Consider the following 12505-nt stretch of genomic DNA (forward strand, 5'->3'; position numbering starts at 1 on the left):
ATTTCTTAATAATCATCTTGATCGTGCTCAGACTGAAATTCTTTTATATCCAATCCCAGATCTATACTCTTTCTACAATTTTGCACCAGAGTTTGTTTGTTTGTTTTTTTGACAGCACCTTGGTGCTCACAGTTGGATCTTTACTTTAAAATGCTCTATTCAGAAAGGGAACCAACAGGAACCGCTTAGTTTTATCCTGTCATTATGTGAATCGGTATAATTGTACATAGGTAGGTCCAATTCATCTGAGTCTATCTTTGAATCAAAAGTACGGCTTTAATATAAGTCATTTTATTTGCACAAGAAAAAAAAAAGACTTAAAAAGGTTTAACTGTGCTGTATACACGATAGCCTATGATTAAATAAGAGGCAATGAAGGCGCATTCCATCGGTAGTGCCAATTATGATTGGCTAATATTAAATAAGTTACATTTTAGTATAAATGAGGGGTTTTTCACAGCAATACTAAGAAAGATAACATATCTGATGTGTCTACACCTCTTTTTGATGTAAAATTTTGGTACAACATGAACAAATCTGCCTTAAATTAGAATCTAGTGTGTAGCAGCAGACAATAAAACATTATGTAACTGAATGATACATTATTGCTTTAATGAAAAATGAAAATTCTACAATATATATAAAGGTAAAGTTGAAAAGCAAACACACAGACCTATAACTTGTAAAATAATTAAGTTTGTCATCTAAGATATTAATATTATATAAATTTAGGTCAAGGTAAATAATTGTTCATTTAGTAGTAAAAATAAGCAAATGAAAAATCTTTAGCAAAAATATTTCATGAGTCACCACAAGATACAAAAAAGTCAAACATAATTATATAGCATGCGGCCTTTCCTATTTCCAGGCTGGTAGGATTTATATGTCAGGGATGAAAAGGAAAAAAAAAATATACAGATTGCAGATGATGGTTTCTTTATATAATACAGCAAAAGGTATTCTAAAAATATACAATTAAATTTACTGAGCAGCCACTACAGTTTTTGGCAAGCTGTTCTGAGGAGCTGCTTTCTGACTCCTTTCTGCAGATAGACGTTCTAGGCGCTCTGTGTAAAAACCATTAAAATCCAATCTGTTGACAAACAAAAATGCAAATTGTTTAGAACTTATCAAAAAAATTAAACTAGAGATTTAAAAAAGTGCTAGCTATGTGCATTGGTGAGGTTCTTAAAACCTCTTAATAGCTTTACAGGCATGAAGAAGTAGGAGGGAAGAACTGAAGTCTGCAAAATTTGAACCCCGAAGTACATTTAGAAAGCAGAGTTGTTTACCTGTAATAGGTGTTCTCTGATGACAGCAGGATGTCCGTCCTCACACATGGGTGACATCTGATGGAGCCCGGCACAGAGAACTTATGTCAAAGTGTCTAGAACCTTGTCTTGAGTCTCTCTGAGCTTGCTCAGCAAGCATTATACCACACAATCACATGGGGTCCCCCTCAGTCTTATAGCATAGAATTGAGGAACGAAAAATTAAAATAAGAAGAAAACCCACGAAGTGGAAACCCAACTCCGTAGGGTAGTGGGCGAGTTTCATGAGGACTGACATCCTGCTGTCTTCGGAGAACACCTGTTACAGGGTAGCAACTCTGCTTTCTCCGAGGACAAGCAGAATGGAAGTCTTCACACATGGGTGAATCCCTAGCTACAGGTGCCCCCCAACCAAAAAAGGGGACCAACAAAACAAGTACCAACAGGCACAACACGTTTTGTTAGGAACAAGCAAGGGGGGCAATCTGAACAGAAAGAATGGACCCTAGGCGGGAAAAGAGTTGGGTTCTAAACCTCAAACAAGTTCTAAAGACAAAGTGACCAAACCTGCTGTCACGTCGGCCATACCTATCCAAACTAATGTGATGCAAATGAGTAGATAGAACTCTACGTTGCAGCCCTGCAGATCTCCTCCATGGGAACTGCTAACAAGTGGTCCACCGATGCTGCCATGGCTCAAACAGAGTGAGCTTTGATGTGGCACCTAAGATGAAATTCTGCCTGGGTATAACAGAAGGAGATGCAGTCTGCTAGCCAATTGGAAAGTGTCTGCTTGGCAACAGCGATCCCCCAACTTGTTCTGAGCAAAAGAAACAAAAAGTTGGGGAGACTGTCTAAGGGCTTCTGTCCACTACAAATAGAAGGCTAAGGCTCTTTTGCAGAACAAACTGTGTATGGTTCATTCACCTTGATGTAAATGGGGCCTGGGGGAAAAATGTTGGCAGGATGATGGCCTACTTAAGATGAAAATCAGACATCATTTTGGCAGGAACTTAGGGTGCATGCATAAGACCACCCTATCGTGGAAAAACTTAATGTAAGGTGGATAAATCACCAAGGCCTGGAACTCACTGACCCTGCAAGCTGAAATGACTGCCAGCAAAATTATGACCTTCCAGGTCAGGTAGTCACAGGAGCACAAAGGCTCAAAGAGAGCTTTTATCAGCAGAGCTAAAACCATGCTAAGATCCCAAGACACTATGGGAGGCCTTAGGGGAGGCTTCAACTGAAGCAGACCTTGCATGAACCATACAACTATAGGCTGTACAGAGATGGGCTTAACTTCTACACTATGGTGATATATGCCAATCACACTCAGGTGAACCCTAATGGAGTTAGTCTTTAGATCAGTCTCCGAAAGGTGTGGAAGACAGTCAAGTAGGTTTTGTGTTGAGCAGAAGGGATCTAGGGCCTTTTGCTCACACTACGCTGAAAACCTCCTTTTCAGTGCATATGACTTTCTAGTGGAAGGCTTTTTGGAAGCTACCAGAACCAGAGATACATTTTCCGAGAAATTGGATGGTTCTAGAATCAGCCTCTCAACATCCAGGCTGTGAGTTTAAGGGCCTAATGTTTGGGATGCCACAACCTGCCTCGATCTTGGGTGATGAAATCTGAGGAAGTTCGCAGCCTGATCAGTTTCCTGATGGATATCTCCCAGAGGAGTGGAAACCAGACTGGTTTGGGCCAATGAGGGGCTATGAGAATCATAGTCCCCTTGCCCTCAAAAAGCTTCAACATAGTCTTTGCCACCAGAGAAGTTGGAGGATACGCATACAGGAGGTCTTCACTCCAATGGCGAGCAAAATTGTCAGAGGCTGGTTTGTTGTGTGACCTGAACAAGGACAGAACTGAAGAACCTTTCTGTTCCAAGGTGCAGTAAATAGATCCACTTCCAGGCTTCTCCACATATGGAAGCCCCGATTCGCTACAACTTGGACCACAGACCATTTGTGGGGTTGAAAGGAATGACTCAGCCTCTCTACTATCATGTTCTCCTTCCAGATAGAAACATTGCCTGAACACCATCCTTTGGGAGAGGGCCCATGGCCATATCTGAAGACCTTCCTGACACAGGAGGTACAAGCCCATACCTTATGCTTGCTGACATACCACATTGCCACCTGACTGTCTGTAAACACAATTTTGGTGGACAGCCAATCTCTGAAAGCCCACAGAGCATACCTAATCGCCTGGAGCTCCAGGAAGTTGATTTGACAACTGTTCCTGGATGGACCAGAGATCTAGGGTGCTAAGCCCATCTACATGAACTCCCCAGCCTAGGGTGGACACATTCATTGTCAATACAATTTGTACCAGAGGACTTTGGAAGAAGATGCCCCTGTTCCAGATTGGAATCTTTCCACCACCAGGACAAGGAGTCCCAAAGGGATGGGGTGATTCAGAGGCAATCCTAAAGACACTAAAGTAGCCTGATGTTATTGGGTCTGTACTGTCCATTGGGTTTTCTGCACGTGTAATCATGCCAAGGGAGTGACATATACTGTTGCAGCCATGTGGCCCAACAGCCTCAACATGTGCCATGCTGGCTTGCTTGAATCTCTGCTGTGATGGCCATCAAAGCTGTGGCCCTGTGTCTCAGCAGGAAGGCCTTGACCTGAGCCATATGCAGCAGGGCTCCTATAAAGTCCAATTGAGGTGACAGGCTGAAATGGGACTTGAGGTAGTTGATTACGAATCTAGCAACTCCAGTACCCATAAGGTCAAGCGCATGGACCCAAGATGTTCCCTTGACCAGTGAATCATCCAAGTAAGGGAAAACATGGACTCCCAGTCTGTGAAGGTGTGCTGCCACCATGGCCAGGCATTTTGTGAAGACATGGGCGGGGGGGCTGATGCTAGACTAGATGGTGGTACTAGAAATACTGCTGTTCCGCTACAAATTTGAGATACTTCTGGTGACCTTGGAAGTCATTGATATGAATGTTCCCTCGATCTGAAGGATGCATGCAAAGTCAGTCCCCTTTTCGCAACAAGGGGATCAAAGTGACCAGGGAATCTTGAACATTTCTATTCTGAGGAACTTGTTCTAGATGTAGGATGTGACAGAATCCCCGTTTTCTTTGGAATTAGGTACCAGGAGTAAAATTCCCACCCCCATGCCCTAGTAGAACAGGCTCAACCGCCATGGCCGTTAAGAGGGAGGAGAGCTCCACAAGAACTACTTCCTGGTATGTTACTTGTCCCAATAGGGACTTGGGGGCTTGGGGCAATTTGGAGGGATACTCAAAAGGTTTATTTTATACACTCCACAGATGATGGACAGAACCCACCGATCCCTCTGAGCAAAAGGCTTGCATAGAACCACTGCCTCCATCATCTCAGGTTTGGTGGACTTGGCTATCTTCCCTGAAATCCAGTTAAAACTCTATTCTGGTAGTTGACTGACAGGCAGCAGAGGGCCCCGAAGCCCCAGAAGGCATGAGGCAACAGTGAGGGACCTGCTGATGCTGATGGGGGTCGAGGAGGTGGAGAATAGAATCTCCTCAGGTGGAAGAAAGACTTCATCTGGCCAGATCTCAAAGACATCCTGGCAGAGGAAGACAGGTCCTGGTTGCCAGTGGAGAACTGTTGGAGTGTCACATGGTGCTCCCGCATCTGAGCAACAGAGTCATCTTATCTCTGAAAAGATTCTCTCCAGTGCATGGCATGTCAGTGAGTTGCTCCTGCACTTCCTGACAGAGACTGGAGGCCTGCAGGCAGGTGAATCTGGAGGCAGCAATCCCAGTGGCAGAGACCCGTGATGCCCAATCTAAGACATTGTAGGTCACATGTATGATTTTTTACCCACCGGTGAGAAGCTGTACATGTGCATGCGATGCAAAGAGCTCCGGGCTCTCAGAGAACGAGTCCGATCTCTGGAGGCTAGAGTGGCAGACCTGGAGGAGCTGAGGCAGACAGAGAGGTATATAGATGAGACCTTCAAGGACATAGTAGTCAAGTCCCAACTTCAGACTGGCAGCCCTGGTGCTGCCTTGGAGGAAGGTGGTCTCATGATGGGAGAGCACCAACCAGGTGCAGCAGGAAAGGATCCTGTAGCAAGGATCTGCTCTCCAGGTGATGCATTGTCCTTTTGCACGGAGGATATCTCCCCAAGGCCTACTGCCCAGGAGGGAAGGGTTAGGTTGGCCGTCATAGTTGGTGATTCGATTATTAGGAATGTAGATAGCTGGGTTGCTGGTGGGCTTGAGGATCGCCTGGTAACATACATGCCTACCTGATGCGAAGGTGGCGGACCTCATGCGTCACCTAGATAGGATTTTAGACAGTGCTGAGGAGGAGCCGGCTGTCGTGGTACATGTGGGCACAGACATAGGAAAATGTGGGAGGGAGGTTCTGGAAGCCAAATTTAGGCTCTTAGGTAGAAAGCTTAAATCCAGAACCTCCAGGGTAGCATTCTCTGAAATGCTCCCTGTTCCACGCGCAGGTCAGCAGAGGCAGGCAGAGCTACGGAGTCTCAATGCGTGGATGAGACGATGGTGCAAGGAAGAGGGATTCAGTTTTGTTAGGAACTGGGGAACCTTTTGGGGAAGGGGGAGTCTCTTCCGAAGGGATGGACTCCACCTTAACCAGGGTGGAACCAGACTGCTGGCGCTAACCTTTAAAAAGGAGATAGAGCAGCTTTTAAACTAGAACAAAGGGGAAAGCCGACAGTCGCTCAGCAGCGCATGGTTTGGAGAGGGGTATCTTCAAAGGATACTAATGATGCATTAGAATTAGGGCATCCCGACAGTGAGGTTCCAATAATTAGAAAAACAGTCCAAGTGTCTGTAACTAAAAACTCACCTGAGCTAAAAAATTCTAACTTATCCCTATCAATTAAAAAGCAGAATGAAAATAAGAACAAAAAACAAACTTTGAAATGTTTGTATGCTAATGCCAGAAGTCTAAGAAGTAAGATGGGAGAATTAGAATGTATAGCAGTGAGTGATGACAGACTTAAATGGCATCTCAGAGACATGGTGGAAAGAGGATAACCAATGGGACAGTGCTATACCGGGGTACAAATTATATCGCAATGACAGAGAGGAGCACCCGGGAGGAGGTGTGGCACTTTATGTCCGGGATGGTATAGAGTCCAACAGGATAAACATCCTGCATGAGACTAAATACAAAATTGAATCTTTATGGGTAGATATCCCTTGTGTGTCAGGGAAAACTATAGTGATAGGGGTATACTACCATCCACCTGGTCAAGATGGTGAGACGGACAGTGAAATGCTAAGAGAAATTAGGGAAGCTAACCAAATTGGTAGTGCAGTAATAATGGGAGACTTCAATTACCCCAATATTGACTGGGTAAATGTATCATCGGGACACGCTAGAGAGATAATGTTCCTGGATGGAATAAATGATAAGCTTTATGGAGCAATTGGTTCAGGAACCGACAAGAGGGAGAAATTTTAGATCTAATTCTCAGTGGAACACAGGACTTGGTGAGAGAGGTAATGGTGGTGGGGCCGCTTGGCAATAGTGATCATAATATGATCAAATTTGATTTAATGACTGGAAGAGGAACAGTGTGCAAATCAAAGGCTCTCGTGCTAAACTTTCAAAAGGGAAACTGATAAAATGAGAAAAATCGTTAGAAAAAAACTGAAAGGAGCAGCTACAAAAGTAAAAAATGTCCAAGAGGTGTGGTCATTGTTAAAAAAAAATACCATTCTAGAAACACAGTCTAGATGTATTTCACACATTAAGAAAGGTGGAAAGAAGGCAAAATGACTACCGGCATGGTTAAAAGGGGAGGTGAAAGAAGCAATTTTAGCCAAAAGATCTTCATTCAAAAATTGGAAGAAGGATTCAACAGAAGAAAATAGGATAAAGCATAAACGCTGGCAAGTTAAATGTAAGACATTGATAAGACAGGCTAAGAGAGAATTTGAAAAGAAGTTGGCTGTAGAGGCAAAAACTCACAGTAAAAACTTTTTTAAATATATCCGAAGCAGAAAGCCTGTGAGGGAGTCAGTTGGACCGTTAGATGATCGAGGGGTTAAAGGGGCACTTAGAGAAGATAAGGCCATCGCAGAAAGATTACATGATTTCTTTGCTTCGGTGTTTACTGAAGAGGATGTTGGGGATGTACCCGTAATGGAGAAGGTTTTCATGGGTAATGATTCAGATGGACTGAATCAAATCACGGTGAACCTAGAAGATGTGGTAGGCCTGATTGACAAACTGAAGAGTAGTAAATCACCTGGACCAGATGGTATACACCCCAGAGTTCTGAAGGAACTAAAAAATGAAATTTCAGACCTATTAGTAAAAATTTGTAACCTATCATTAAAATCATCCATTGTACCTGAAGACTGGAGGATAGCAAATGTAACCCCAATATTTAAAAAGGGCTCCAGGGGCGATCCGGGAAACTACAGACCGGTTAGCCTGACTTCAGTGCCAGGAAAAATAGTGGAAAGTGTTCTAAACATCAAAATCACAGAACTTATAGAAAGACATGGTTTAATGGAACAAAGTCAGCATGGCTTTACCCAGGGCAAGTCTTGCCTCACAAATCTACTTCACTTTTTTGAAGGAGTTAATAAACATGTGGATAAAGGTGAACCGGTAGATATAGTATACTTGGATTTTCAGAAGGCGTTTGACAAAGTTCCTCATGAGAGGCTTCTAGGAAAAGTAAAAAGTCATGGGATAGGTGGCGATGTCCTTTCGTGGATTGCAAACTGGCTAATAGACAGGAAACAGAGAGTAGGATTAAATGGGCAATTTTCTCAGTGGAAGGGAGTGGACAGTGGAGTGCCTCAGGGATCTGTATTGTGACCCTTACTTTTCAATATATTTATAAATGATCTGGAAAGAAATACGACGAGTGAGATAATCAAATTTGCAGATGACACAAAATTGTTCAGAGTAGTTAAATCACAAGCAGATTGTGATAAATTGCAGGAAGACCTTGTGAGACTGGAAAATTGGGCATCCAAATGGCAGATGAAATTTAATGTGGATAAGTGCAAGGTGATGCATATAGGGAAAAATAACCCATGCTATAATTACACAATGTTGGGTTCCATATTAGGTGCTACAACCCAAGAAAGAGATCTAGGCGTCATAGTGGATAACTCATTTAAATTGTCGGTTCAGTGTGCTGCGGCAGTCAAAAAAGCAAACAGAATGTTGGGAATTATTAGAAAGGGAATCGTGAATAAAACGGAAAATGTCATAATGCCTCTGTATCGCTCCATGGTGAGACCGCACCTTGAATACTGTGTACAATTCTGGTCGCCGCATCTCAAAAAAAAGATATAATTGCGATGGAGAAGGTACAGAGAAGGGCTATCAAAATGATAAGGTGAATGGAACAGCTCCCCTATGAGGAAAGACTAAAGAGGTTAGGACTTTTCATCTTGGAGAAGAGACGGCTGAGGGGGGATATGATAGAGATGTTTAAAATCATGAGAGGTCTAGAACGGGTAGATGTGAATCAGTATTTACTCTTTCGGATAATAGAAAGACTAGGGGGCACTCCATGAAGTTAGCATGGGGCACATTTAAAAGTAATCGGAGAAAATTCTTTTTTACTCAACGCACAATTAAACTCTGGAATTTGTTGCCAGAGGATGTGGTTAGTGCAGTTAGTATAGCTGTGTTTAAAAAAGGATTGGATAAGTTCTTGGAGGAGAAGTCCATTACCTGCTATTAAGTTCACTTAGAGAATAGCCACTGCCATTAGCAATGGTAACATGGAATAGACTTAGTTTTTGGGTACTTGCCAGGTTCTTATGGCCTGGATTGGCCACTTTTGGAAACAGGATGCTGGGCTTGATGGACCCTTAGTCTGACCCAGTATGGCATTTACTTATGTTCTTATGACCTGACACCATGTTTTCTACACTCCAGGTCCTTATGCACTAGTGACTGGAGAGTGTCCTGCTGCTGCTGAGGCAGTTGCTCGGCCATCTCCTGCATCTGCTTCAGGATGTCTTGCATATATTGGCTAACGTAGAGCTGGTAGGCCACTATGTGGGTGATATGCATAGCACCCTTAAAGACTTCTCTCCCAAGAGCATCCATGGCCTTCTGATCCTTCCCTGGAGGTGCCAAGAAATGGGTCCGAATATGGTTGGCTTTTTTAAGAGCAGATTCGATCACCACAGACCTGTGTGGCAGCTGACTTTTGTCGAATCCAAGAGCCTTCTGGATGAGATAAATCGTGTTTGCTTTCTTATTAACAGGAGGAACTGAGAGGGGGTGTTCCCACATCCTCAACAGTAACTCCACAAGGATCTTGAGCATTGGGACTGCCAAGAGCAGCTTGGGAGGCTCCACGTATTAGATAATATCCAGCAACTTGTGCTGGGTATCCTCCTCAGTCTGTAACTGAAATGGGATGGCCTCCGCCACTACTGTGACAAATCCTGTAAAGGAGAGGTCTTCCGAGGGGAGACTTCCTTCTGTTGTTGGGAGGAGATAGTTCCAAGAGACCACCATTTGATGGCTCATCAGAAACATCACAGGAGTCATCATCCAAGGGGTCATATGGGCCCTTGTCCTCAATGCCAGAAGCAGTGGAAGAGGCCCTAGGCCAGTGGTGGCGAACTCCAATCCTCTTGTGCCACAAACAGGCCAGGTTTTCAGGATATCTACAATGAATATGCATGAGAAAGATTTACATAAAGAGGAGATAGTGCATGCAAATCTCTCATGCATATTCATTGTGGATATCCTGAAAACCTGGCCTGTTTGTGGCACTTGAGGACTGGAGTTCCCATCACTGCCCTAGGTGCTCGGCCTCCAGTTAGCAGTATGGGTACTGTCTTGACTGGCCATGGGGACTCAGTCCCAGGCATCACCCCAGTCCCCAGCAGAGCTTTATACTCTGAGGCATCATGGACAAGCACCAGACTGGCTGCTGGCGCCACTAATGCACCACTGGGCATCGATACTACCCCAGGAACCGACACAGGCTGCATCAGTAATACTCCAATGAGGGTGTGCAGAGATTCTAACAGTGTCTTGAGGAGGGACAGTGCTGGGGATGGCGCCTGGCCTGGTGCTGTCTGTGCCCTGACACAGAGGCTCCATATCGCCTTCTCCACTGCCAGCTGCAAAAACCTCTCAAGCTCCTCAAAGAGTGCCAATGCCAAGACAGACTGGAACCAGGAGATGCAACCAATCCTCTTCAGACCAGAGAGGAAGATCGGTGGTGGGCATCAGATCCTGGGTATCTATGGAGGATCGGTGCTCCTCACCATGAGGATGCTTTGGGGGCTTCACAGCAGAAGCTGGTGCATCCCCTTGTCCAGCACCGTACATAGACTAGGACAGATGTTGATGCTACTTTGGCTTCCCTCGATGCTCGGATTGGTCCTTACCTGGTAGAGAGGCTGAAGACGATAAACCAGACGTCTTTGCCCCAGGGGAAGTAGATGATGGCCTGTTCTCCAGAGTCCCTAGCAGCCACAGACACTGACGGAACCAATAGTCCTGCTGACGCCAATGGGTTGGTCTTCTCTGGCCCGAAGAGTCATTCTATTTTGTCGAACTGGATCTTAAGCCCTTTAGGGATCATCTGGGTGTACTTGCTGCAACCCCAGACTTCATGTGATGCCCCAAGGCAGAGGATACATCGATCATGGGGGTCTGTGATCATCATAATCCTCAAGCACTAAGGACAGGGCTTAAACCTGGATGTGGACATATTGACTAGAAACAAAAGGGACACAATATCGAACTTGATGGCGGTAGCCTATGATGGTTAGTGGGCACTGAAGCTCTGCCACCCCAGGAAACAACTGCCCTAGAAAATTGCCCTAAACACTGAAAAACTTGGCTAAAGACAATAAGGGGAAAACTGGGAAGGAACCTACATTGATCACGGCCGTGAAAAAACTTCATGTGAAAAAAGCAACTTCCCTGAAATCCTAAGGAAGAGACTTAGGGGACCCCATGTGGATGAGTGGTATAATGCATGCTCAGAGAAGCTAGTCAAAGTTCTAGAAACTTTAACATAGGTTTTCCATGCCGGCTTCCATCCGATGATGTCACCCATGTTTGAAGACTGCCATTTTTCTTATCCTCAGAGAAATTAACAAAACCATCTCAATTACAGTCCTTTCTAAACAAATAGGTTTAGCAATGTACTGCATAAGAAGCAAAACTATTATTTTCCATTCTGTACAGCTTGCTGATATTTCACTATTATCATTATTTATGACACACCTTTCCAGTTGGGGAGTTCAAAGCAGGTTACAGAATAGTACAGCTGGTACAGTACAATATAATAGTTAAAAAAAACAATTGGTACATTAAGTTGTAATAGTTAACATTATTAAACCAGGTATATCATATAAATAGTTCCTTGGGCCATATTGCACTATGTACAAAGTTTTTAGTAGAGTTTGTGTTATTGGTTGGCAACAAATGCTGCTTCAAAGAGTCAGGTTTTCACTAATTTTCTGAAGGATAGGAAATTTGGGGTGAGTTATGTAAAGTTGTAGGGAATTTCACAGTAGTGAGACTGAACCTGCAAAAAGTTCTCTTCCTGGTGTTGGTGAGGTGCATTGTTCTTGGGGATGGTACCACCAGGCATGCCTGTATTTGTGAACATAGAGAGCAGGTGTGTGTATAAGGAATGTGAGATCTCCTAAGGTAAATTGGGGCTAAGAGTTGAATTTGGTGCAGTAAACTGTCTGAAGCCTGTGACAATCCAGTTATTAATTCAAATTTTTAGGAAAAAAATAATGCTATTGAGATCAGTACACAAATGAAGTAAAAAACTAAGGCAAAACACTGACAATGACAAATGAACAAATTCCTCATACCCCCAAATTAGTGGTGTTTAAACTGTGACTCTGGCAGTCTACACTAATAAAGCTTTGTTATATTAATTTGGAAGTCAATAATACAAAAACATGAATTTATTGGACTAGTTTGCACCTGAGATTTCTTTTTGTTTGAATGCTTTATGGCTGTTCCTGGACCTTACAAGAATCTCTCATTTAAAAAGCAACAGGATGCAGGAAAATCCCCACTTACCTGTAAATGATATTGATCATACTGTGCTCGCAGTCATTGGTGCTGTAAATACTCAGCTTGTCTAACAGGTCAAGGAGATGTGTGGAGAAATTGCTGTCAAACTTATTGATGGTTGCTTCAAATTCAGCGGTTGAATGAAGTGCATCAACATGTTCTGCTAAATACTAGGAGAAGAAAAATGCCCAGAAAACATTAGAAAC

The 12505-nt window shown here is 43.7% G+C and overlaps 1 protein-coding gene across 7 annotated transcripts in view; it reads right to left on the minus strand.

Moving 5' to 3' along the window:
• Positions 1 to 277: 277 nt before the first annotated feature.
• Positions 278 to 12505, minus strand: part of TUBGCP2 (tubulin gamma complex associated protein 2) — a 158751-nt gene continuing 146523 nt past the window's right edge. For all 7 annotated transcript variants that reach the window (XM_029609584.1, XM_029609587.1, XM_029609585.1 and 4 more), the window contains 2 exons: positions 12306 to 12469; positions 278 to 1093 (listed from right to left, as the gene is read on the minus strand). In XM_029609584.1, the coding sequence (XP_029465444.1) occupies positions 982 to 1093; positions 12306 to 12469 (276 nt within the window). In that variant the 3' untranslated portion in view covers positions 278 to 981. The remainder of the gene's footprint in view (positions 1094 to 12305; positions 12470 to 12505) is intronic.

The sequence above is a fragment of the Rhinatrema bivittatum genome, chromosome 7 (genome assembly GCF_901001135.1).
Source record: "Rhinatrema bivittatum chromosome 7, aRhiBiv1.1, whole genome shotgun sequence".
Classification (NCBI taxonomy): domain Eukaryota; kingdom Metazoa; phylum Chordata; class Amphibia; order Gymnophiona; family Rhinatrematidae; genus Rhinatrema; species Rhinatrema bivittatum.